A 27,471-nucleotide genomic window follows, 5' to 3' on the forward strand; every position below is an offset into this window, starting at 1 on the left:
TCGTCGGACAATGCTGGGCCCTGATCCAGTTACGTGTGAGCGATTGCTTTGTTTGGTCTGCAGGGATGTGATTGAGGGGCCAGCGCTGATGATGGTAAAGGATTCACAATATCTGGGTATTATAGTGGTTGATGTTACTAGATTAATAATCCAGAGACGATTAATCCAGTAATCAATACACAAAAATCTTTGAAGTTGAGAAGGCTGTTAAAAAAGCATATGTGATCCTGGGCTTTATTAATAGAGGCACAGAGTACAAGCAAGGAAGTTATACTAAACCTTTATAAAACACTGGTTAGGCTCAGCTGGAATATTGTGTTCAGTTCTGTGGCACCGCACTTTAGGAAGGATGTGAAGGCCTTAGAGAGGGTGCAGAGGAGATTTACTAGAATGATTCCAGGGATGAGGGACTTCAGTTATGTGGAGAGACTGGAGAAGCTGGGATTATTCTCCTCAGAACAGCTTGGCTCAGTTTTATGAGGTTTAATGAAGAAAACTCTCACACTGAGGGAAGGCCTAATATTGGGATAAACGACCCTGAGGCCAGAGTGGCACATTTAGAAAAGGAAACAGATCAGTTGGATTCGCTGAAGGTTTTTTGATGTAATCTGTTCTTGTGGTTACCTCAGTCCACTCCAAATAAACCAAACTTTCATCAGTTCAGGCTGGAATCCAAGTTCACATTCACTCCCATTGGGAGATCCATTTTTAAAGGGGGGTCTTCATGCCAAGACCCCCTGTTTGATCGGGGTATTCACAAGAAGCTGTGTCACCATCGGGGGCACTTTTTATAAGGTCAGGCTCATAATATTGCAACGAGTAACTCAGGTAGTTATGATGTTGGGGACAGTCTCTCAGCAGGAGGTCTCTCCAACAAGTGACCTTTACCATTGACACATGAAATCCACTTCAAGCAAAGCTGGCAGAGTGAAGTGAGCCATGGGCCATTTGCCCAAGTGTGTAATGGATGGTTGACACCAGGCACCATGGACAGCCAATCGATCATAGAATCATTGAATGATTACAGCACAGGAGGAGCCATTCGGCCCATCGTACCTGTGCCGGGTCGTTGCAAAAGCAATCCAGTTAGTCCCACTCCCCCGCCCTTTCCCATAGCCCTGCAAACTTTTTCCTTCAAGTATTTATCCAGTTCCCTTTTGAAGGCCATGATTGAATCTGCCTCCACCACCCCCTCGGGCAGTGCATTCCAGATCATGACCACTCGCTGTGTAAAAAAGTTTTTCCTCATGTCACCTTTGGTTCTTTTGCCAATCACCTTAAATCTGTGTCCTCTGGTTCTTGACCCTTCCGCCAATGGGAACAGTTTCTCTCTATCCACTCTGTCTGGACCCTTCATGATTTTGAACACCTCGATCAAATCTCCTCTTAACCTTCTCTGTTCCAAGGAGAACAATCCCAGCTTCTCCAGTCTATCCACGTAACTGAAGTCCCTCATCCCTGGAACCATTCTAGTAAATCTCCTCTGCACCCTCTCTAAGGAAGGACCTTTTCATCAGAACTGACCCTTCGTCAGGTCATCAACCTGAAACGTTAACTCTGTTTCTCTCTCCACAGATGGTACCTTATTTGCTGAGCATTTCCAGAATTTTCTGTTTTTATTTCAGATTTTCAGCATCCGCAGTATTTTGCTTTTGATTTAGGATTCATCCCGTCCGGACCGGGTGACTTCATAGAATAGAATCACAGAAGGAGGCCATTCGGCCCATTGTATCCGCGCCGGCCGCAAAAGAGCCACCCAGCCTAATCCCACTTTCCTGCACTTGGTCCGTAGCCCTGTGGGTTTCAGCACTTCAGGTGCACATCCAGGTACTTTTTAAATGAGTTGAGGGTTTCTGCCTCTCCCACCCTCTCAGGCAGTGAGTTCCAGACCCCCACCAACCTCTGGGTGAAAACATTTCTCCTCAGCTCCCCTCTAATCCTTCTACCAATTACTTTAAATCTATGCTCCCTGGTCACTGACCCCTCTGCTAAGGGAAATAGGTCCTTCCTATCCACTCTATCTAGGCCCCTCTTAATTTTATACACCTCAATGAAATCTCCCCTCAGCCTCCTCTGTTCCAAAGAAAACAACCCCAGCCTATCCAATCTTTCCTCATAGCTAAAATTCTCCAGTCCTGGCAACATCCTCGTAAATCTCCTCTGCACCCTCTCCAGTGCAATCACATCTTTCCTGTAATGTGGTGACCAGAACTGTACACAGTACTCAAGCTGTGGCCTAACTAGTGTTTTATACAGTTCCAGCATAACCTCCCTGCTCTTATATTCTGTGCCTCGGCTAATAAAGGAAAGTATCCCCTATGCCTTTTTAACCACCTTATCTACCTGTCCTGCTACCTTCAGGGATCTGTGGACATGCACTCCAAGGACCCTCTGTTCCTCTACACCTCTCAGTATCCTCCCATTTATTGTGTATTCCCTTGCCCTGTTTGCTCTCCCCAAATGCATTACCTCACACTTCTCTGGATTGAATTCCATTTGCCACTTTTCTGCCCACCTGACCAGTCCATTGATATCTTCCTGCAGTCTACAGCTTTCCTCCTCACTATCAAGCACACGGCCAATTTTTGTATCATCTGCAAACTTCTTAATCATGCCCCCTACATTTAAGTCCAAATCATTAATATATATCACAAAAAGCAAGGGACCGAGTACTGAGCCCTGCGGAACCCCACTGGAAACACCTGTCGACCATTACCCTTTGCTTCCTGCCACTGAGCCAATTTTGGATCCAATTTGCCACTTTCCCTTAGATCCCATGGGCTTTTACTTTTCAGGCCAGTCTTCCATGTGGGACCTTGTCAAAAGCCTTGTTAAAATCCATGTAGACTACATCAAACGCTTTATCCTCCTTGTAACGTCCTCAAAAAATTTAATCAAGTTAGTCAGACACCACCTTTCCTTAACAAATCCATACTGACTGTCCTCGATTAACCCGTGCCTTTCTAAATGACGGTTTATCCTGTCCCTCAGAATTGATTCCAATAATTTGCCCACCACCGAGGTTAGACTGACTGGCCTGTAATTACTCAGTCTATCCCTCGCTCCCTTTTTAAACAACGGTACAATGTTAGCAGTCCTCCAATCCTCCGGCAACATGCCTGTATCCAGGGAGGATTGGAAAATGATGCTCAGAGTCTCCGCTATTTCCTCCCTTGCTTCTCTTAACAGCCTGGGATACATTTCATCCGGGCCTGGTGATTTATCCACTTTCAAAGATGCTAATCCCCTTAATACTTCCTCTCTCACTATGTTTATCCCATCCAATATTTCACACTCCTCCTCCTTAACTACAATCTCTGCATCATCCCTCTCTTTTGTGAAGACGGACGCAAAGTATTCATTAAGAACCAGACCCACATCTTCCACCTCCACACACAGGTTACCTTTATGGTCCCTAATCGGCCCCACCCCTCCTCTTACTACCCGTTTACTGTTTACATACCTAAAGAAGACTTTTGGATTCCCTTTTATGTTGGCCGCCAGTCTATTCTCATACTCTCTCTTTGCCCCTCTTATTTCCTTTTTCACTTCCCCTCTGAATTTTTTATATTCAGCCTGGTTCTCACTTGTGTTATCGTCTGACATCTCTCATACGCCCCTTTTTTCCGTTTTATCTTTACTCTCTCTCTCTTTCGTGGACGGGAAACACCCATTGCTGCAGTACCGTTGTTCTGCCACGAGTTGGCAGCAGCTCATTTCTGGCTTTTCTGATTGGACGTAATTTCGGGGGTTCAGAAATCAGCCTGTGATTGGGAGTTGAGGGGATTGAGGGCGGGGGAGGGGGGAGGGGGGAGGGGGGAGGGGTTGGGTACCAGCACGTGGTGCTGCAGCTTAAAGGCACAGGCATCTTCACAACTGTTTCTCGGTCAAGAAAAGAAAAGAATGCCCTCAGGGCTGTGGGGGGCACAGTCCCGCTGTTCACTGGGGGAGCAATCGGGCGTGATGTTGTGCTCGGTGATGCAGAGGAAGGAGACACCCTTTGGCAAAGAGCCTCAAGGGGAGATGCCCATGGGCAATGTGAGCAGGTGCCAGCTCTACACTACCCACGCCCCCCCACATACAGCTAAGAAGTTTAATGACCTCACCAGACCAGGCAAGGAAGGACGAGCCAGCCATACCTTCTCAGAATGCTCTGTACTGAACATTTCCACCATTAGCAGTGATCTCCTGCTCACATTGTGTGTGATATTGTGTTTCAAGTGCCTACCATTCCTGCCCAGGGTGCAGTGAAAGGATTGTTCACAATTATTACAATACGGACTCCATTGCCACAAATTAATCCCCTCCCCATCATCACGCTCCTACTGAACTCAGCTCACTTGTATAGAGTTATACATGTGTGGCCTAACCAAGGTTATTGGGGTATTGTGCACAGTTCTGGTCTCCATATTATAAAAAGGATATTGAGGCACTGGAGAAGGTGCAAAAGAGATTCACGAGAATGATACCAGAACTGAGAGGTTATAATTATCAGGAAAGATTGAAAAGGTTGGGACTCTTTTCTCTAGAAAAGAGAAGACTGAGGGGTGACCTGATCGAGGTCTTTACGATTCTGAAAGGGTTTGATAGGGTAGACGTAGAGAAGATGTTTCCACTTGTGGGGGAGACCAGAACTAGGGGCCATAAATATAAGATAGTCACTAATAAATCCAATAGGGAATTCAGGAGAAACTTCTTTACCCAGAGAGTGGTGAGAATGTGGAACTCGCTCCCACAAGGAGTAGTTGAGGTGAATAGTGTGGATGGATTTAAGGGGAATCTAGATAAACACATGAGGGAGAAAGGAATAGAAGGATCTGCTGATAGGGTGAGATGAAGTCGGGAGGGAGGAGGCTTGTGTGGAGCTTAAACACCAGCAAAGACCAGCTGGGCCGAATGGCCTGTTTCTGTGCTGTACATTCAATGTAATTCTATGCAACTCAGCACAGAGTGGGGATATTCCTGGTCTGTGTCGGGATAATTTCAGAGGGGGGAATACTCCTGATCGATGAGTTTAACAGCCGGTAGGTAGCATTTAAAATGCTGGGGAGAGATGCTGTCCAAGTGTTCTAAGGTTTATCCCTGTGTAAAAGCACTGCATCAGCATCTGTATCTTTACCTCGTATCCGAATGTTATCGCCATAATCGCAATCAGCAACCCAAAAAAGGCTTCCAGCTTCCTGAGACCTGGAATCAGAAGACGGTCTGTGAGCAGTGAGCACATTCCTGACACAGACTCCAGCTCCTGCTAATCAGCTCCTCCTGCTTTACCCCCCCCCCCCATTCTCCCACGTTCCTATCCACATTTGTCATTTATTGCAAGGGGAATGGAATATAAAAGTAGAGATGTTTTGCTCCAGTTGTACAGGGCATTGGTGAGACCACATCTAGAATACTGTGTGCAGTTTTGGTCTCCTTATTTAAGAAAGGACATAATTGCTTTGGAGGCAGTTCAGAGAAGGTTCACTCGACTGATTCCTGGGATGAGGGGGTTATCTTATGAGGAAAGGTTGGACAAGTTGGGCCTGTACACACTGGAGTTTAGAAGAATGAGAGGTGATCTTATTGAAACATATAAGATCCTGAGGGGACTAGAAGGGGTAGATGCTGAGAGGATGTTTCCCCTTGTGGGAGAGACTAGAACTAGGGGCCACAGTTTAAAAATAAGGGGTCTCCCATTGTAAGACGGAGATGAGGAGAGATTTTCTCTCAGAGGGTGGTGAGTCTGTGGAACTCCCTTCCCCAGAGAGCGGGGGAGGCAGGGTCACTGAATATTTTTAAGGCTGAGTTACATAGATTCCTGATTAACGAGGGAGTCAAAGTTTATAGTAGGTAGACGGGAAAGTAGGGTTGAGGTCACAATCAGATCAGCCATGATCTTATCATATGGCACAGCAGGCTTGAGGGGCCGAATGGCCTACTCCTGCTCCTAATCCATGTGTCCGTATGTTCACACTGCTACATTCCCTTTAATACCGTGTGCCTTCATTCATAGAATTACAGAGAATGTACAGCACAGAAACAGGCCATTCGGCCCAACTGCTCTATGCCGGTGTTTATGCTCCACAAGAGCCTCCTCCCTCCCTACTTCATCTCACCCTATCACCACATCCTTCTATTCCTTTCTCCCTCATGTGTTTATCGAGCTTCCCCTTAAATCCATCTACACTATTCACCTCAACTACTCCTTGTGGGAGCGAGTTCCACATTCTCACCACTCTCTGGGTAAAGAAGTTTCTCCTGAATTCCCTATTGGATTTATTAGTGACTATCTTATATTTATGGCCCCGAGTTCTGGTCTCCCCACAAGTGGAAACATTTTTTCCACTTCTACCCTATCAAACCCCTTTCATAATCTTAAAGACCTCGATCAGGTCACCCCTCAGTCTTCTCTTTTCTAGAGAAAAGACCCCCGGCCTGTTCAATCTTTCCTGATAATTATATCCTCTCAGTTCTGGTATTATCCTTGTGAATCTGTTTTGCACCTTCTCCAGTGCCTCTATATCCTTTATATAATATGGAGACTAGCTCTGCTCACAGTGCTCCGAGTGTGGTCATTCTATCAACAAGCCTCTTTTATTGCACCTTATCAAATGCCTTTTGTAAATCCGAATACTCACCACATTTCCTTTATCAACGCACTCTGTTATTTTCTCTGAAAATTCTGTTAGATTTGTCAGACCCGACTTGCCTTTGATGAACTAATTCTGGCCGTCCTTAATGGCCCCGTGTTTTTCTCCAGGTGACCATTAATCCTATTTCGTATCCTGGCCTCCAGAACCTCCACTACCGCCAACGGTGGACTGACTGGTCGACAGAAACACGGAGAACCGTAGAACTTTACAGAACAAAAGGAGGCCATTCAGGCCATCATCACCGTGCCCTCTCTCTGAAAGAGCTCTCCCCTTATCCCCATTCCTCGACAAATATTTATGAGGAATTCTGCTGCCACTCCTGTTCCTGGTCAGGATTCCCATCTCATAACAACCCTCTGTGCAACTAAACAATGTCTCCCACCCTCTCCCTTCGTTTTTTTGGTTGAACTCCAAGTTTATCCCCTTCTAGTTACTCACTCGCTGACCAGTGGAAATAGTTTGTCCTGATTTCCTGTATCAGAACCCCCTCAGGAGCTTGCCCCCCCCCTTCGATCAGGCTTAGTTCTGGTGGGTGGTAGTGCTGGCAGTTGTTTGATGCCAGATGCTCGATGGCGATTACACTTGGCGCCAAGGCTCAGCCTGCACTGGCTGCTTAGGGCAGGGGAAGATTTGACGGGAAGGGCTGATCTTCGTTACGAGCTGGTTGGAAGCACCTGACTGAAGATGGCTGAGGAACCTCAGCAGAGTCACCTCCAGGGAACCAATCAAGAGAATGAAGTCAAAATCAAATTTCCACAGGGGACGGAGGTACAGAGAGCACAGAGACAAGTCACCTACCGTATCTGTCGAGGAACAAGAATCCAATGGTGTCCACAATGGTTATAATGACTCCACCCCAAATTGGAATCCTGAAAGAATCATTAAATGTTTTAGCCAACAATCTCCCGTGAGTCGATCCCAGCTACAAAATACAATGGAATATGTGGAAATACTATGTACAGAGTAAAGCTCCCTCGACACTGTCCAACCTTCTCAAGGGCAATTAAGGATGGGCAATAAATGCTGATCTCGCCAGCGACGCCCACATCCCATGAATGAATAAAAACACTCCCAGGGCAGGTACAGCACGGGTTAGATACAGAGTAAAGCTCCCTCTACACTGTCCCATCAAACACTCCCAGGGCAGGTACAGCACGGGTTAGATACAGAGTAAAGCTCACTCTACACCGTCCCATCAAACACTCCCAGGGCAGGTACAGCACGGGTTAGATACAGAGTAAAGCTCCCTCCACACTGTCCCATCAAACACTCCCAGGGCAGGTACAGCACGGGTTAGATACAGAGTAAAGCTCACTCTACACCGTCCCATCAAACACTCCCAGGGCAGGTACAGCACGGGTTAGATACAGAGTAAAGCTCCCTCTACACTGTCCCATCAAACACTCCCAGGGCAGGTACAGCACGGGTTAGATACAGAGTAAAGCTCCCTCTACACTGTCCCATCAAACACTCCCAGGGCAGGTACAGCACGGGTTAGATACAGAGTAAAGCTCCCTCTACACTGTCCCATCAAACGCTCCCAGGGCAGGTACAGCAAGGGTTAGATACAGAGTAAAGCTCCCTCTACACTGTCCCATCAAACGCTCCCAGGGCAGGTACGGCAAGGGTTAGATACAGAGTAAAGCTCCCTCTACACTGTCCCATCAAACACTCCCAGGGCAGGTACAGCAAGGGATAGATACAGAGTAAAGCTCCCTCTACACTGACCCATCAAACACTCCCAGGGCAGGTACAGCACGGGTTAGATACAGAGTAAAGCTCCCTCTACACTGTCCCATCAAACACTCCCAGGGCAGGTACAGCACGGGTTAGATACAGAGTAAAGCTCCCTCTACACTGTCCCATCAAACACTCCCAGGGCAGGTACAGCATGGGTTAGATACAGAGTAAAGCTCACTCTACACTGTCCCATCAAACACTCCCAGGGCAGGGACAGGGTTAGATACAGAGTAAAGCTCCCTCTACACTGTCCCATCAAACACTCCCAGGGCAGGGACAGGGTTAGATACAGAGTAAAGCTCCCTCTACACTGTCCCATCAAACACTCCCAGGGCAGGTACAGGGTTAGATACAGAGTAAAGCTCCCTCTACACTGTCCCATCAAACACTCCCAGGGCAGGTACAGGGTTAGATACAGAGTAAAGCTCCCTCTACACTGTCCCATCAAACACTCCCAGGGCAGGTACAGGGTTAGATACAGAGTAAAGCTCCCTCTACACTGTCCCATCAAACACTCCCAGGGCAGGTACAGCAAGGGTTAGATACAGAGTAAAGCTCCCTCTACACTGTCCCATCAAACACTCCCAGGGCAGGGACAGGGTTAGATACAGAGTAAAGCTCCCTCTACACTGTCCCATCAAACACTCCCAGGGCAGGTACAGGGTTAGATACAGAGTAAAGCTCCCTCTACACTGTCCCATCAAACACTCCCAGGGCAGGTACAGGGTTAGATACAGAGTGAAGCTCCCTCTACACTGTCCCATCAAACACTCCCAGGGCAGGTACAGCAAGGGTTAGATACAGAGTAACGCTCCCTCTACACTGTCCCATCAAACACTCCCAGGGCAGGTACAGCACGGGTTAGATACAGAGTAAAGCTCCCTCTACACTGTCCCATCAAACGCTCCCAGGGCAGGTACAGCAAGGGTTAGATACAGAGTAAAGCTCCCTCTACACTGTCCCATCAAACACTCCCAGGGCAGGTACAGCACGGGTTAGATACAGAGTAAAGCTCCCTCTACACTTTCTCATCAAACACTCCCAGGGCAGGTACAGCAAGGGTTAGATACAGAGTAAAGCTCCCTCTACACTGACCCATCAAACACTCCCAGGGCAGGTACAGGGTAAGATACAGAGTAAAGCTCCCTCTACACTGTCCCATCAAACACTCCCAGGGCAGGTACAGCATGGGTTAGATACAGAGTAAAGCTCACTCTACACTGTCCCATCAAACACTCCCAGGGCAGGGACAGGGTTAGATACAGAGTAAAGCTCCCTCTACACTGTCCCATCAAACACTCCCAGGGCAGGGACAGGGTTAGATACAGAGTAAAGCTCCCTCGACACTGTCCCATCAAACACTCCCAGGGCAGGTACAGGGTTAGATACAGAGTAAAGCTCCCTCTACACTGTCCCATCAAACACTCCCAGGGCAGGTACAGCACGGGTTAGATACAGAGTAAAGCTCCCTCTACACTGTCCCATCAAACACTCCCAGGGCAGGTACAGCATGGGTTAGATACAGAGTAAAGCTCACTCTACACTGTCCCATCAAACACTCCCAGGGCAGGGACAGGGTTAGATACAGAGTAAAGCTCCCTCTACACTGTCCCATCAAACACTCCCAGGGCAGGGACAGGGTTGGATACAGAGTAAAGCTCCCTCTACACTGTCCCATCAAACACTCCCAGGGCAGGTACAGGGTTAGATACAGAGTAAAGCTCCCTCTACACTGTCCCATCAAACACTCCCAGGGCAGGTACAGGGTTAGATACAGAGTAAAGCTCCCTCTACACTGTCCCATCAAACACTCCCAGGGCAGGTACAGCAAGGGTTAGATACAGAGTAAAGCTCCCTCTACACTGTCCCATCAATCACTCCCAGGGCAGGGACAGGGTTAGATACAGAGTAAAGCTCCCTCTACACTGTCCCATCAAACACTCCCAGGGCAGGTACAGGGTTAGATACAGAGTAAAGCTCCATCTACACTGTCCCATCAAACACTCCCAGGGCAGGTACAGGGTTAGATACAGAGTAAAGCTCCCTCTACACTGTCCCATCAAACACTCCCAGGGCAGGTACAGGGTTAGATACAGAGTAAAGCTCCCTCTACACTGTCCCATCAAACACTCCCAGGGCAGGTACAGGGTTAGATACAGAGTAAAGCTCCCTCTACACTGTCCCATCAAACACTCCCAGGGCAGGTACAGCACGGGTTGGATACAGAGTAAAGCTCCCTCTACACTGTCCCATCAAACACTCCCAGGGCAGGTACAGCACGGGTTAGATACAGAGTAAAGCTCCCTCTACACTGTCCCATTAAACACTCCCAGAGCAGGTACAGGGTTAGATACAGAGTAAAGCTCCCTCTACACTGTCCTATCAAACACTCCCAGGGCAGGTACAGCAAGGGTTAGATACAGAGTAAAGCTCCCTCTACACTGTCCCATCAAACACTCCCAGGGCAGGTACAGCACGGGTTAGATACAGAGTAAAGCTCCCTCTACACTGTCCCATCAAACGCTCCCAGGGCAGGTACAGCAAGGGTTAGATACAGAGTAAAGCTCCCTCTACACTGACCCATCAAACACTCCCAGGGCAGGTACAGCAAGGATTAGATACAGAGTAAAGCTCCCTCTACACTGTCCCATCAAACACTCCCAGGGCAGGTACAGGGTTAGATACAGAGTAAAGCTCCCTCTACACTGTCCCATCAAACACTCCCAGGGCAGGTACAGCACGGGTTAGATACAGAGTAAAGCTCCCTCTACACTGTCCCATCAAACGCTCTGCAGGGCAGTTTCAGCACGGGTTAGATACAGAGTAAAGCTCCCTCTACACTATCCCATCAAACACTCCCAGGGCAGGTACAGGGTTAGATACAGAGTAAAGCTCCCTCTGCACTGTCCCATCAAACACTTCCAGGGCAGGTGCAGCACGGGTTAGATACAGAGTAAAGCTCCCTCTACACTGTCCCATCAAACACTCCCAGGGCAGGTACAGCACGGGTTAGATACAGAGTAAAGCTCCCTCTGCACTGTCCCATCAAACACTCCCAGGGCAGGTACAGCATGGGTTAGATACAGAGTAAAGCTCACTCTACACTGTCCCATCAAACACTCCCAGGGCAGGGACAGGGTTAGATACAGAGTAAAGCTCCCTCTACACTGTCCCATCAAACACTCCCAGGGCAGGGACAGGGTTGGATACAGAGTAAAGCTCCCTCTACACTGTCCCATCAAATACTCCCAGGGCAGGTACAGCACGGGTTAGATACAGAGTAAAGCTCCCTCTACACTGTCCCATCAAACGCTCTGCAGGGCAGTTTCAGCACGGGTTAAATACAGAGTAAAGCTCCCTCTACACTGTCCCATCAAACACTCCCAGGGCAGGTACAGGGTTAGATACAGAGTAAAGCTCCCTCTACACTATCCCATCAAACACTCCCAGGGCAGGTACAGGGTTAGATACAGAGTAAAGCTCCCTCTGCACTGTCCCATCAAACACTTCCAGGGCAGGTGCAGCACGGGTTAGATACAGAGTAAAGCTCCCTCTGCACTGTCCCATCAAACACTCCCAGGGCAGGTACAGGGTTAGATACAGAGTAAAGCTCCCTCTACACTGTCCCATCAAACACTCCCAGGGCAGGTACAGGGTTAGATACAGAGTAAAGCTCCCTCTACACTGTCCCGTCAAACACTCCCAGGGCAGGTACAGGGTTAGATACAGAGTAAAGCTCCCTCTACACTGTCCCATCAAACACTCCCAGGGCAGGTACAGCAAGGGTTAGGTACAGAGTAAAGCTCCCTCTACACTGTCCCATCAAACACTCCCAGGGCAGGGACAGGGTTAGATACAGAGTAAAGCTCCCTCTACACTGTCCCATCAAACACTCCCAGGGCAGTTACAGGGTTAGATACAGAGTAAAGCTCCCTCTACACTGTCCCATCAAACACTCCCAGGGCAGGTACAGGGTTAGATACAGAGTAAAGCTCCCTCTACACTGTCCCATCAAACACTCCCAGGGCAGGTACAGGGTTAGATACAGAGTAAAGCTCCCCCTACACTGTCCCATCAAACACTCCCAGGGCAGGTACAGGGTTAGATACAGAGTAAAGCTCCCTCTACACTGTCCCATCAAACACTCCCAGGGCAGGTACAGGGTTAGATACAGAGTAAAGCTCCCTCTACACTGTCCCAGTTGTATCGCTTGACATCAAGGCAGCATTTGACCGAGTGTGGCACCAAGGAGCCCTAGTAAAATTGAAGTCCATGGGAATCAGGGGGAAAACTCTCCAGTGGCTGGAGTCATACCTAGCACAAAGGAAGATGGTAGTGGTTGTTGGAGGCCAATCATCTCAGCCCGAGGGCATTGCTGCAGGAGTTCCTCAGGGCAGTGTCCTAGGCCCAACCATCTTCAGCTGCTTCATCAATGACCTTCCCTCCATCATAAGGTCAGAAATGGGGATGTTCGCTGATGATTGCACAGTGTTCAGTTCCATTCACAACCCCTCAGATAATGAAGCAGTCCGTGCCCGCACCAGGACCTGGGCTGACAAATGGGAACTGGTCACTATTGACCAGTAGCTTAACCGGACCAGCCTATCAACACCTTGCTTTCAAGAGCAGGTCAGAGTCGGGGGGTTAGGGTTAAGGTTAGGGTTAGGGTAACGAGTGACTCACCTCCTGACTCCCTCAAACCCTCTCCACCATCTACAAGCCTCAAGTCAGGATGGACTCTTCACCCCTCACCTGGATGGTGCAGCTCAACTAGAAGGTCGACACCATCCAGGAGAGAGTAGTCCGCTTGTTCGATGCCCCCGTCACTGGACTCAATATCCACTCCCTCCATCGCCAGCATACTCTGGGTACAGTGTGTAGTATCTACAAGATGCAACTCATCAAGGTTACTTAAACAGCACCTCCCAAACCCACGAACTCCACCAACGAGAAGAACAAGGGCACCATTGACATGGGGACACCATCACCTCCAAGTCACACACCATCCCGACTTGGAAATATATCGGCCGTTCCTTCATCGTCGCTGGGTCAAAATCCTGGAACTCCCTTCCTAACAGCACTGTGGGAGAACCTTCACCACACGGACTGCAGCGGTTCAAGAAGGCGGCTCACCACCACCTTCTCAAGGGGCAATTAGGGATGGGCAATAAATGCCGGCCTCGCCACATCCCGAGATCAAAAGGAATAACCTGCAATGAGTTGCATGTGTCACATCCTGACACCATCAACTTGAAACAGTTTTGGTTATTGCTGTGATCCTACTGGAGGAGGGCCAGCCGGGGAAGGCGGAGAATGAAGCATTTACCGTTGATTGGACAGTAGGTTGATGGCTATCGCCGTGCCGATCACTTCTTGCATATCAGATCCAATGATGGCGAGCTCGATCATCAGCCACAATAGGATACGTGGGTACTGAAACAGAGGAAGGGTGCAATGTTCGTCACGATGAGATGACACGAGCGTTCCACACATGGTTAACAGGAGGGGCAGGTTCCATCACCGCTGTCATAGAATCAGAGTTTCAAAGTATCAAAGAATCAAAGTATCATGAAATCAATGTAGGTACAGCACAGAAGGAGGCCATTCGGCCCATCATGCCTTTGCCGTCTCTTTAAAAGTGCTATCCAGTTAGTCCCACTCCCCTGCTCTTTCCCATTGGCCTGTAATTGTTTTCCCTTCAATGGAAATCAGCTGATGAGCAGGAGTACGGCGTAGACCACGGGGCGAGAACCTTAGTCGGGAGGCGGACTCATCAAAGTTTCTCCCGTGGCTGACGTCTCTGTGCCGTGTGTTGTAACAGCACCGCGAGCACCCTGGGAGGGTACACACGGCAGGTTACCTGGACAGTGAGTGGGAATCGGACACGGGCAATGGTCAATATTGCAGGGTGAGCCCTCCACGATGCTCCTGCTAATGCCTATTGGTGCGATGGTGACAGAACCAAGACCAGTAGTGGGTGAGATGGATCAGTGGATCAGATAGTGACCTTCGAACGACGGAATGGGAGGTTGAATCCAGACCCAGCCTTCTGAACTAGAAACTGAGGAAGAGTTTCTCACCAAAATCCGAACCCAGTGAAATGACTTTGGGCCATTCTCAATCCAACCCTGAGACGGTGTGAGCCACAAACCTTATCCCCAACATAAAAATCTCACACACAGAAGTCAAAACGACAGCTTGTATAACGAATGGAAAAGGCCAGACTGGTGAAACAGGTGAAACTGTTAAGAGACTGAATAAACAGTGACTCTGTACAGTTACACAGTGAGTGACCCTTACCCTGAATAAACAGGGACTCTGTACAGTTACACAGTGAGTGACCCTTACCCTGAATAAACAGGGACTCTGTACAGTTACACAGTGAGTGACCCTCACCCTGAATAAACAGTGTCTCTGTACAGTTACACAGTGAGTGACCCTTACCCTGAATAAACAGGGACTCTGTACAGTTACACACTGAGTGACCCTCACCCTGAATAAACAGTGACTCTGTACAGTTACACAGTGAGTGACCCTTACCCTGAATAAACAGTGACTCTGTACAGTTACACAGTGAGTGACCCTCACCCTGAATAAACAGTGTCTCTGTACAGTTACACACTGAGTGACCCTCACCCTGAATAAACAGTGACTCTGTACAGTTACACAGTGAGTGACCCTCACCCTGAATAAACAGTGACTCTGTACAGTTACACAGTGAGTGACCCTCACCCTGAATAAACAGTGTCTCTGTACAGTTACACAGTGAGTGACCCTCACCCTGAATAAACAGTGTCTCTGTACAGTTACACACTGAGTGACCCTCACCCTGAATAAACAGTGACTCTGTACAGTTACACAGTGAGTGACCCTCACCCTGAATAAACAGTGACTCTGTACAGTTACACAGTGAGTGACCCTTACCCTGAATAAACAGGGACTCTGTACAGTTACACAGCGAGTGACCCTTACCCTGAATAAACAGTGACTCTGTACAGTTACACAGCGAGTGACCCTTACCCTGAATAAACAGTGACTCTGTACAGTCACACAGCGAGTGACCCTTACCCTGAATAAACAGGGACTCTGTACAGTCACACAGCGAGTGACCCTTACCCTGAATAAACAGGGACTCTGTACAGTCACACAGCGAGTGACCCTTACCCTGAATAAATAGTGACTCTGTACAGTTACACAGTGAGTGACCCTTACCCTGAATAAACAGTGACTCTGTGCAGTTACACAGTGTGTGACCCTCACCCTGAATAAACAGTGACTCTGTACAGTTACACAGTGAGTGACCCTCACCCTGAATAAACAGGGACTCTGTACAGTCACACAGCGAGTGACCCTTACCCTGAATAAATAGTGACTCTGTACAGTTACACAGTGAGTGACCCTTACCCTGAATAAACAGTGACTCTGTGCAGTTACACAGTGTGTGACCCTCACCCTGAATAAACAGTGACTCTGTACAGTTACACAGTGAGTGACCCTTACCCTGAATAAACAGGGACTCTGTACAGTTACACAGTGAGTGACCCTCACCCTGAATAAACAGTGACTCTGTACAGTTACACAGTGAGTGACCCTCACCCTGAATAAACAGTGACTCTGTACAGTCACACAGTGAGTGACCCTCACCCTGAATAAACAGTGACTCTGTACAGTCACACAGTGAGTGACCCTCACCCTGAATAAACAGTGACTCTGTACAGTTACACAGTGAGTGACCCTCACCCTGAATAAACAGTGACTCTGTACAGTCACACAGCGAGTGACCCTTACCCTGAATAAACAGGGACTCTGTACAGTCACACAGCGAGTGACCCTTACCCTGAATAAACAGTGACTCTGTACAGTTACACAGTGAGTGACCCTTACCCTGAATAAACAGTGACTCTGTACGGTCACACAGCGAGTGACCCTTACCCTGAATAAACAGGGACTCTGTACAGTCACACAGCGAGTGACCCTTACCCTGAATAAACAGTGACTCTGTACAGTCACACAGTGAGTGACCCTCACCCTGAATAAACAGTGACTCTGTACAGTTACACAGTGAGTGACCCTCACCCTGAATAAACAGTGACTCTGTACAGTTACACAGTGAGTGACCCTTACCCTGAATAAACAGGGACTCTGTACAGTTACACAGTGAGTGACCCTTACCCTGAATAAACAGGGACTCTGTACAGTTACACAGTGAGTGACCCTTACCCTGAATAAACAGGGACTCTGTACAGTTACACAGTGAGTGACCCTTACCCTGAATAAACAGGGACTCTGTACAGTTACACAGTGAGTGACCCTGACCCTGGTGAATCTTCTCTCTCTTACCTTGGGGTAGTAGATGCGACAGACCTCCGCGAGGTGCAATCCAGTCACCACCCCGAGACGAGCTGCCAGCCTCTGTAACAGGAGGCCAAGAACTGTCGCTGCCAGCAGGACCCAGAGGAGCTGCGAGAAACAAAGGGAATTGGGGCGTTGGTGATCGGTGCTGTGGTGAGTGAACGCTCTGGGCACGATAAACGGCAGAATCTTTAACTGACCTTGAAGCCTGCGGCGGCCCCTGACTGCAGGTCTGACTCGATGTTTCCTGGGTCCAGGTATGCGATGCTCATGAGGAACCCTGGTCCCGAGAACATCCACAGCTTCTTGAAACTGAAGCCTGGCTGAACAGAATAGAGAGAGTTCTATTAATATAGAGGCCTTCTCACTAATCGAACTCTCACTGGGCTTCACCCAATGACTTGGAAGAGTATTGTCTATCTTTTGTCGGCAAACTTGGCAACCATTGTGCACAGTAAGATCCCAATCAGATGAAAGACTAGTTAATTCCGGCCTCTTGCGCATCCCCGATTTTAATCGCTCCACCATTGGCGGCCGTGCCTTCAGCTGCCTGGGCCCGAAGCTCTGGAATTCCCTCCCTAAACCTCTCCACCTCTTTCTCCTCCTTTAAGACGCTCCTTAAAACCTCCCTCTTTGACCAAGTTTTTGGTCACCTGTCCTAATATCTCCTTACGTGGCTCGGTGTCAATTTTTGTTTGATAATCGCTCCTGTGAAGCACCCTGGGACGTTTTACTGTGTTAAAGGCACGAAATAAATGCAAGTTGTTGTTGCTGTTGTCAATCTGTTTTTCTTTGGTGATGTTGGTTGAGGGAAGAATCTTGGCCCAGGTCAGCCGGTGAATTCCGCAATCTTCTTCCGCCGAGTTGGGAACCAAAGCATCCGCCTGAGACTGCGAAACTGGCAGCCGGAGCACTCACAATGCACGTTCCCTGAGTTCTGCCCTGGGATGTTAGCCCGGATAATGGGCTCCAATCCAGTGGAAGGGGACGCTGTTGGCGAATGGAGAACTGTTCATCAGAACATGATTCAATTCTGGGCAGCGCATCTCAGGAAGGATATATTGGCCTTGGAGGGGGTGCAGCGCAGATACAGCGCAGTAACTGAGGTCTTATTAAGATTTTATAACTGCTCAATATTATCTCTTGACTTTTATATTCCAAATCTCTTGTGTTAAAACTCGAGAATCCCATTCACTGTTTTACAGCCAAATCACCCCGAGGCGCAGCCTATAATTGGACAGGAGTCACATTGAGTGACATCGAGCGACATCGAGTCACATCGAGTTACACTGAGTTACACCGAGTGACATTGTGTCACATCGAGTGATATTGAGTCACGTCGAGTGACATTGAGTCACGTTGAGTTACATCGAGTGACATCGAGTGACATCGAGTCACATTGAGTTATATCGAGTCACATCGAGTTACATTGAGTTATATCGAGTGACAGTGAGTCAAATCAAGTTACATCGAGTCACATCGAGTGACATTGAGTCACATCGAGTCACATCGAGTCACATTGAGTTACATCGAGTCACATCGAGTTACATCGAGTGACACCGAGTCACGTTGAGTTACATCGAGTCACATCGAGTCACATCGAGACACATCGAGTGACATCAAGTGACATTGAGTTACATCGAGTGACATTGAGTCACATCGAGTGACACTGAGTTACATCGAATTACATCGAGTCACATCGAGTCACATCGAGTTACATTGAGTCACACCGAGACACATCGAGTGACATCGGGTGACATTGAGTTACATCGAGTTACATCGAGTGACATTGAGTGACATCGAGTCACATCGAGACACATTGAGTGACATCGAGTGATATCGATTTTCAACAAGTTACATCAAGTCACATCGAGTGACACCGAGTCACATCGAATTATATCGAGTCACATCGAGTCACTTTGAGTGACATCGAGTCACATCGAGACACATTGAGTTACATCGAGACACATCGAGTTACATCGAGTGACACCGAGTCACATTGAGTTACATCGAGTCACATCGAGACACATCGAGTGACATCGAGTGACACTGAGTTACATCGAGTGACATTGAGTCACATCGAGTGACACTGAGTTACATCGAATTATATTGAGTCACATCGAGGCACATCAATTTACATTGAATCACGTCGAGTGACATCGAGTGATATCGAGTCACATCGAGTTACCCCGAGTGACATTGAGGCACATCGAGTTACACTGAGTCACATCGAGTGACATCGAGTGACACCGAGTCACATCGAGTGACACTGAGTCACATCGAGTGACACCGAGTTACATCAAGTCACATCGAGTGACACTGAGGCACATCGAGTGACATCGAGTGAAATCGAGTCACATCGAGTGGCACCGAGTCACATCGAGTGACATCGAGTGACACTGAGGCACATCGAGTGACATCGAGTCAAATCGAGTCACATCAAGTTACATCAAGTGACATCGAGTCACATTGAGTCACATCGAGTGACATCGAGTCACATTGAGTCACATCGAGTGACATCGAGTCACATTGAATTACATCGAGTGACACTGAGTTACATCGAGTGACATTGAGTCACATTGAGTGACATCGATTTACATCGAGTGACATTGATTTTCAATGAGTTACATTGAGTGACATCGAGTCACATCGAGATACATGGAGTGACATCGAGTGACATCAAGATACATGGAGTGACATCGAGTGACATCGATTTACATCGAGTGACATCGAGTTACAGCTAGTTATTTCGAGTGACATCTAGTTAAATCAACTCACATCCAGTCACATCGAGTCACATCGAGTCACAATTAGTGACACCGAGTCACATCGAGTTAGCTTGAGTGATATCGAGTTACATCAAGTGACATTGAGTCACATCGAGTGACACCAAGGCACATTGAGTGACATCGAGTCACATCGAATCACAATGAATTACATCGAGTGACATTGAGTTACTTTGAGTGATATCGAGTCACGTCGAGTTACATCGAGTCACATCGAGTTACATCGAGTGACACCGAGTCACATCGAGTTACATCGAGTCACATCGAGTGACACCGAGTCACATTGAGTGACACCGAGTCACATCGACTTACTTCGAGTGATATCGAGTGACATCAAGTGACATCGAGTGACACTGAGTTACATCGAGTGACATCGAGTGACATCGAGTGACATCGAGACACATTGAGTCACGTCGAGTCACATTGAGTCACACCGAGACACATCGAATGACATCGAGTGACACTGAGTTACATCGAGTGACATTGAGTCACATCGAGTGACACTGAGTTACATCGAATTACATCAAGTCACATCGAGTCACATCGAGTTACATCGAGTCACACCGAGACACATCGAGTGACATCGAGTGATACTGAGTTACATCGAGTGACATTGAGTCACATTGAGTGACACTGAGTTACATCGAATTACATCGAGTCACATCGAGTCACATTGAGTTACATCGAGTGACATTGAGTGACATCGAGTCACATCGAGACACATTGAGTTACATCGAGTGACACCGAGTCACATCGAGTGACACCGAGTCACATCGAATTACATTGAGTCGCATCGAGTGACATCGAGTGACATCGAGTCACATCGAGACACATTGAGTTACATCGAGAAACATCAAGTTACATCAAATGACACCGAGTCACATTGAGTTACATCGAGTCACATCGAGTTACATCGAGTGACACCGAGTCACATTGAGTTACATCGAGTCACATCGAGTTACATCGAGTGACATCGAGTGACATTGAGTTACATCGAGTGACATTGAGTTACATCGAGTTACATCGAGTGACATTGAGTTATATTGAGTTACATCGAGTTACATTGAGTTACATTGAGTAAAATCCGAATGACATCGATTTACATCAAGTTACATCAAGCCACATTGAGTGACATCGAGTGATATCGATTTTCAACAAGTTACATCGAGTCACATCGAGTGACACCGAGTCACATCGAATTACATCGAGTCACATCGAGTCACATCGAGTCACAACGAGTCACATTGAGTGACATCGAGTCACATTGAGACACATTGAGTGACATCGAGACACATTGAGTTACATCGAGACACATTTAGTTACATCGAGTTACATCGAGTCACATCGAGACACATCGAGTGACATCGAGTGACACTGAGTTACATCGAATTACATCGAGTCACATCGAGTTACATCAAGTGACATTGAGTTACATTGAGTTACATCGAGTGACATTGAGTTACATTGAGTTACATCGAGTGACATCGAGTTACATTGAGTTACATCGAGTAAAATCAAGTGACATCGATTTACATCGAGTTACATCAAGTCACATCGAGTGACATTGAGTTACATCAAGTGACATCGATTTTCAACAAGTTACATCGAGTGACATCGAGTGACAGCGAGTCACATCGAGTGGCACCGAGTCACATCGAGTTACGTCGAGTCACATCGAGTGACAGCGATTTACATTGAATTACTTTGAGTTTCATTGGGGGACATTGAGTTACATCGAGTGAAATCGAGTTACATCGAGTCACATTGAGTTACATCGAGTCACATCGAGTTACATTGAGTTGCAACGAGTTACATTGAGTTACAACGAGTTACATCGAGTGACATCGAGTGACATCGAGTCACATCGAGTGACACCGAGTCACATCGAGTAACACTGAGTGACATTGAGTTACATTGAGTAACATCAAGTTTCATTGAGTCACATCGAGTTACATCAAGTGACATCGAATCACATCGAGTGACACCGAGTCACATCGAGTGACATCGAGTCACATCACGTTACTTTGAGTTACATCGAGTGACACTGAGTCACATCGAGTCACATCGAGTTACATCGAGCGACATTGAGTTACATCAAGTGACATTGTGTTACATCGAGTTACTTCGAGTGACACCGAGTCACATCGAGTGACACTGAGTCACATCGAGTGACATCGAGTCAAATCGAGTCACATCAAGTGGCACCGAGTCACATCGAGTTACATCGAGTGACATTGAGTTACATTGAGTCATATCGAGTGGCACCGAGTCACATCGAGTTACATTGAGTCAAAACGAGTCACATCGAGATACATCGAGTGACACCGAGTGACATCGAGTTACATCGAGTCACATTGAGTTACATCGCGTGACATCGAGTCGGATCGAGGAGCATCCTGTCTGGGTGATATTGAGTGGTTGCCTATTTCCGTTATTATTGTTGTTTCTCGCCCTCGTTTATACAGAGACCACGGCCAAAGTCCCGTTGACTCAGATGTCACATGTGGTTTAGATTTACAGATCGTTTTACTTCCCCAACTGGGACATTTTTCAAACGTCACTTAGAGAACTAGAAACAAAGGCAAACAGTATCTTCCGAAAAGCTACAGCTCGAAAAAAACAGCCCTAAATGTCGGCTTTAGAGGAGAAAGAGGGGGTCATGGGCCTGTTATAACTTAACCCATAATTGCACAACTTATATTGCAAGCGATAAAAAGCTAAAAGCCGCCATGCGCGTGTGTACAGTGGTGGTGGGTTTAGACATTACTCAGAGATGTGAGTACTGAAGGTTGGAGACTTTATCTGGTGAATTTTCTCATATTTTGGAGCCTCCCGTAATTGTGCTTTTCAAACTAAAAATAATTTCTCCCGTAAACGTTCTGAGATATTTTAAACATGGGAACAGGAGGAGGCCATTCAGCCCCTCGAGCCTATTCTGCCATTCAATTAGATCATGACTGATCTGTATCTTAACTCTGCCTTGGTTCCCGAACCCTTAATCCCCTCACCCAACAAAAATCTGTCAATCTCAGTCCTGAAGTTTCCAATTGACCTCCAGCCTCAACAGCCTTTTTGGGGGAGAGAGTTCCAGATTCCCACTCCCCTTTGTGTGAGGAAATGCTTCCTGACATCACCCCTGAACGGCCTGGCTCTAATTTTAAGGTTCTGCCCCCTTGTTCTGGACTCCCCCCACCAGAGGAAATAGTTTCTCTCTATCGACCCTATCAAATCCTTTAATCATCTTAAACACCTCGATTAGATCACCCCTTAATCTTCTAAACTCGAGGGAATACAAGCCCAGTCTGTGCAACCTGTCCTCGTAATTTAACCCTTTTATCCCCGGTATCATTCTGGTGAATCTGCGCTGCCCCCCCTCCAAGGCCAATCTCTCCTTCCTGAGGTGCAGGGCCCAGAACTGAACCCAGTCTCCAGATGGGCTCTGACCAGAGCTCTGTATAACTGGAGCATCACTGCCTCCCCTTTATATTCCAGCCCCCTCGAGATAAAGGCCAACATCCCATTAACCTTTTTTATACCTGTCCACTGGCTTTTAGTGATTTCTGTACCTGGACCCCTAAATCTCTCTGCTCCTCCACAGTTCTGAGCTTCTCACCATTTAGAAAATACTTTGATTTATCTTTCTTAGGCCCAAACTGGATGACCTCACACTTTCCCCACACTGAACTCCATAATTAATCCTGGAGATACAAGTTATGATGGGAACTCTGATCCAACTTTTTCAGGGTCCCGCTCTGCCCACTGGGAATCTAAGCCTCCGACCCATCAGGTTAATTTATAAACTGAAGCCTGTTACAACCCACTCCCACAATAATCCCACGGAGCACAGCAGTCACCAGACTAAACTGGGTGTCTGCTCTACCAGTCCGTGTGGCAGACCCCATATAGCCCAGGACAGGTGTGGGGCACCCAGTCTGAGGCAACACTCATTCAAATATTCTCAATAAATAAAATTCGTTTTTTTTATCAAACTACAAATGCTGGAAATTTGAAATAAAAACAGAAAGTGCTGGAAATACAGGGGAGGTCAATCTGGTAAGAAAGAGGGGTTATCAAATTTCTGCTGTGCTCCCTGCATCAGACGCTGACACCTGTGACTGTCAGAAACCATCAACTCATCTTCAAACTTTCCAAACTCAAGTTTATGTACAGCACAAATCCGATTGGTTCCGACAGCCTTCAGTCCAGCCCTCCACAAGACCTGATTGGATGATATAGAGAGTCTGCGAGCCCATTGCAAAGACATGAAGTTTTCTTGTAAAACTCGAAGAGTCTGCCTCAAGGTTCAAACACTGACTGTCAGCTGAAAGTACTCAGAGTCTGCCCGGCTACGAGGCCATAGCAGTATAGACACTGGCCTAAGTAAAGGAAGAAAGATAAAACTTGTATTCATAAAACACCTTTCATGAACTCACGATGTCCCAAAGCGTTTAATAGCCAATTAAGAATTTTTGAAGTGCAGTCACTGTTCTAATGTTGGAAATGCTGCAGCCAATTTGTGCAAAGCAAGATCCCACAAATAACAATAAGATAATGTCCTGATAATCTGTTTATTAATGTTTGGTTGAGGGACAAATATTGGCCAGGATACCGGGGAGAACTCAGTACCAACCCTCCGACAGTGCGGCGCTCCCTCAGTACGGACCATCTGACAGTGCGGCGCTCCCTCAGTACTGACCCTCCAACAGCGCAGTGCTCCCTCAGTACTGACCCTCCGACAGTGCGGCACTCCCTCAGTACTGACCCTTCGACAGTGCGGCACTCCCTCAGTACTGACCCTCCGACAGTGCGGCGCTCCCTCAGTACTGACCCTCCGACAGTGCGGCGCTCCCTCAGTAATGACCCTCCGACAGTGTGGCGCTCCCTCAGTACTGACCCTCCGACAGTGCGGCGCTCCCTCAGTACTGACCCTCCGACAGTGCGGCGCTCCCTCAGTACTGACCCTCCGACAGTGCGGCGCTCCCTCAGTACTGACCCTCCGACAGTGCAGCGCTCCCTCAGTACTGACCCTCCGACAGTGCAGCGCTCCCTCAGTACTGACCCTCCGACAGTGCGGCGCTCCCTCAGTACTGACCCTCCGACAGTGCGGCGCTCCCTCAGTACTGACCCTCCGACAGTGCGGCGCTCCCTCAGTATTGTACAAATAGCTCTCTTACCTGAACCTTGCCCCCACCATGAGGCGCAGAGGTTGGAAGGTGCCGGGAGATTGAGTGATTTAAAATAAAAAGCTGTGTTTTTCTGCACCCTCGTGAATAAATGAAATTACAACTGTGGAAGAGGAAGGAAAAACGAGCTTACCATTCCCACCCCCGGGATTGCGATCTTCTCGTCCAGGTATGTTTGCTGGTTAATGGGGCTGGGGTCGTACTCTGGGGGCTCCGGGGAGTCCCCCCCAACGTTCCTGTTGTTTTCCTGTTGGAGAACGGCAGCATCCTCACAGCTCACCGGCTCTACAAGGGGGAGTGATTAAAAAAGGTTGAGCAGCAAGTGGGTGATTCACCTGGGAGGGGGTGATTCCCCGGGGAGGGGGTAATATCTCCGGGAGGGGGTAATATCTCCGGGAGGGGGTGATTCCCCGGGGAGGGGGTAATATCTCCGGGAGGGGGTAATATCTCCGGGAGGGGGTGATTCCCCTGGGAGGGGGTGATTCCCCGGGGAGGGGGTAATATCTCCGGGAGGGGGTGATTCCCCTGGGAGGGGGTGATTCCCCGGGGAGGGGGTAATATCTCCGGGAGGGGGTAATATCTCCGGGAGGGGGTGATTCCCCAGATTCCATCAGACAAGAGGAGTTAATATCCACGCCAGTGTATGAGTGAATTCGCAAATTGGAGCCTCTATGAATTTATGTATCGCTGAATCAGTGATGTCATCACTCTGTACCCAGTGCCCTCGGTCAGTCCCACTGCCCGGACTGACCCCCTCCCTCTGTACCCAGTGCCCTCGGTCAGTCCCACTGCCTGGAGTGACCCCCTCCCTCTGTACCCAGTGCCCTCGGTCAGTCCCACTGCCCGGACTGACCCCCTCCCTCTGTACCCAGTGCCCATGGTCCGTCCCACTGCCCGGACTGACCCCCTCCCTCTGTACCCAGTGCCCTCGGTCCGTCCCACTGCCTGGACTGACCCCCTCCCTCTGTACCCAGTGCCCTCGGTCAGTCCCACTGCCTGGAGTGACCCCCTCCCTCTGTACCCAGTGCCCTCGGTCAGTCCCACTGCCCGGACTGACCCCCTCCCTCTGTACCCAGTGCCCATGGTCCGTCCCACTGTCCGGACTGACCCCCTCCCTCTGTACCCAGTGCCCTCGGTCCGTCCCACTGCCTGGACTGACCCCCTCCCTCTGTACCCAGTGCTCACGGTCAATCTCACTGCCCGAAGTGACCCCCTCACTCTGTACCCAGTGCCCTCGGTCAGTCCCACTGCCTGGACTGACCCCCTCCCTCTGTACCCAGTGCTCACGGTCAATCTCACTGCCCGAAGTGACCCCCTCACTCTGTACCCAGTGCCCTCGGTCAGTCCCACTGCCTGGACTGACCCCCTCCCTCTGTACCCAGTGCTCACGGTCAATCTCACTGCCCGAAGTGACCCCTTCACTCTGTACCCAGTGCCCACGATCAGTCCCACTGCCTGGACTGACCCCCTCACTCTGGACCTCACTCCAACTGTTGAACACGTGAAGGGACCGAGAGACACCTTTTTTCAGACAGGCATTATTTGATTTTTAAGACACCGTAAAGTTTTTGACCTGAAACAGATTTGAACCTTTCAGTGATTTCCCTGATGATTACTAGACCTCACTGTATGGCAGACGCTATCAGAAGGAGGGTTGATCTTACCGATGCTGCTTGGAGTTATGGAGTCCATGGGTCAGTTGTGAGTCTGGGTCAGTGCAGCTCCTGATTGTAGTGTGCTACAGGCATCTGAATCACTGGAAAACAGCAAACGATGGACACAGGCACGGTCAGACTGGAGGAAGTTGTGATGTGAAATCTGGGACCTGTTCTTAAAGCACGTGCCAGCCCTTTCATGTAACCCAGGGTTTCTGCCTGACTGACTCTGTGCCGAGCTCCTCACCCTCTCTCCGTTCCTCCACTGGAGTCTTTGTCTCCTTTTAAATCAAAAGGAAATTCTGATAAAATCAGCTGATGCCAAATCTGTGTGGGTTTGGCTGTCGGTGATTGGTGATCGCAGAGAGAAGTGAAACGTAGACTGAGGGTTGAAAGGAGGAAGTTATTGTGAAGGGGACTGAGAGCGGCAGAGTTTGGAACAGGCTGTGAGTTTCCTGATGGGATCAGACACGAGCAGGTCCTCGAGACTCGATAGTCCTGCTCTAATTACAGACCCTTACCCCGGACCACAGTAATATACACAGCCCAGCTCGGCCCAGCGATCAGGGGCAGTTTGTGGCTGCACCTCCAGTGACTCAGATCGACACCAGAGCCCAGGAACATACAGAACACAAAACAACACTCGCCTCGTGCCTGGGCCTGTTGGAGACTCGTTGATGGAGATTAATTATTATCATTACTGACCAACTCCATTCTGGTTGTGTCCTGCGATGACCAGGGTGGTAGAAGGCCAACTAGATGGACATTGGCCTTTTTTTGTCCAGTGATTCTGATGTTCCTCTGATGGAGGATGGCCAGGAAAAGATCAGTTTGTCCATCAAGCCTTCCCCATAGAGGCAGGACAGGCCCAATTCACAACACCCACCGCCCGCCAATAAGCCCTGTCAGCTCCAGGGACAGGCAGAGAAACAGATATAAAAAAACCCCAAGGCCAATTTAGAGAGAAAGAAATCTGGAAAATTCCTCTCTGAGCCCCTTAGATGATCTGTAGTCCCAGGAGATCCATTGACTATAATTTATAATGGACAATAAAACTTCCATTACTACAGCACCTTTCACAATCTCAAAACCTCCCAAATCGCTTTACAGCCAATGAAAT

The 27,471-nt window shown here is 48.4% G+C and overlaps 1 protein-coding gene across 1 annotated transcript; it reads right to left on the bottom strand.

Moving 5' to 3' along the window:
• Window positions 1-5,035: 5,035 nt before the first annotated feature.
• On the bottom strand, window positions 5,036-26,624 carry LOC137323435 (natural resistance-associated macrophage protein 1-like). Its single transcript, XM_067986907.1, has 7 exons — window positions 26,361-26,624; window positions 24,830-24,981; window positions 16,928-17,050; window positions 16,716-16,835; window positions 13,702-13,808; window positions 7,434-7,504; window positions 5,036-5,187 (listed from the first exon to the last, which is right to left on the bottom strand). The coding sequence occupies exons 1-7, from the start codon at window positions 26,386-26,388 to the stop codon at window positions 5,036-5,038; spliced, it is 753 nt and encodes a 250-aa protein (XP_067843008.1). The 5' UTR covers window positions 26,389-26,624.
• Between the last annotated feature and the right edge of the window lie 847 nt (window positions 26,625-27,471).

Source organism: Heptranchias perlo, chromosome 7 (assembly GCF_035084215.1).
Source record: "Heptranchias perlo isolate sHepPer1 chromosome 7, sHepPer1.hap1, whole genome shotgun sequence".
NCBI classification, from domain to species: Eukaryota; Metazoa; Chordata; class Chondrichthyes; order Hexanchiformes; family Hexanchidae; genus Heptranchias; species Heptranchias perlo.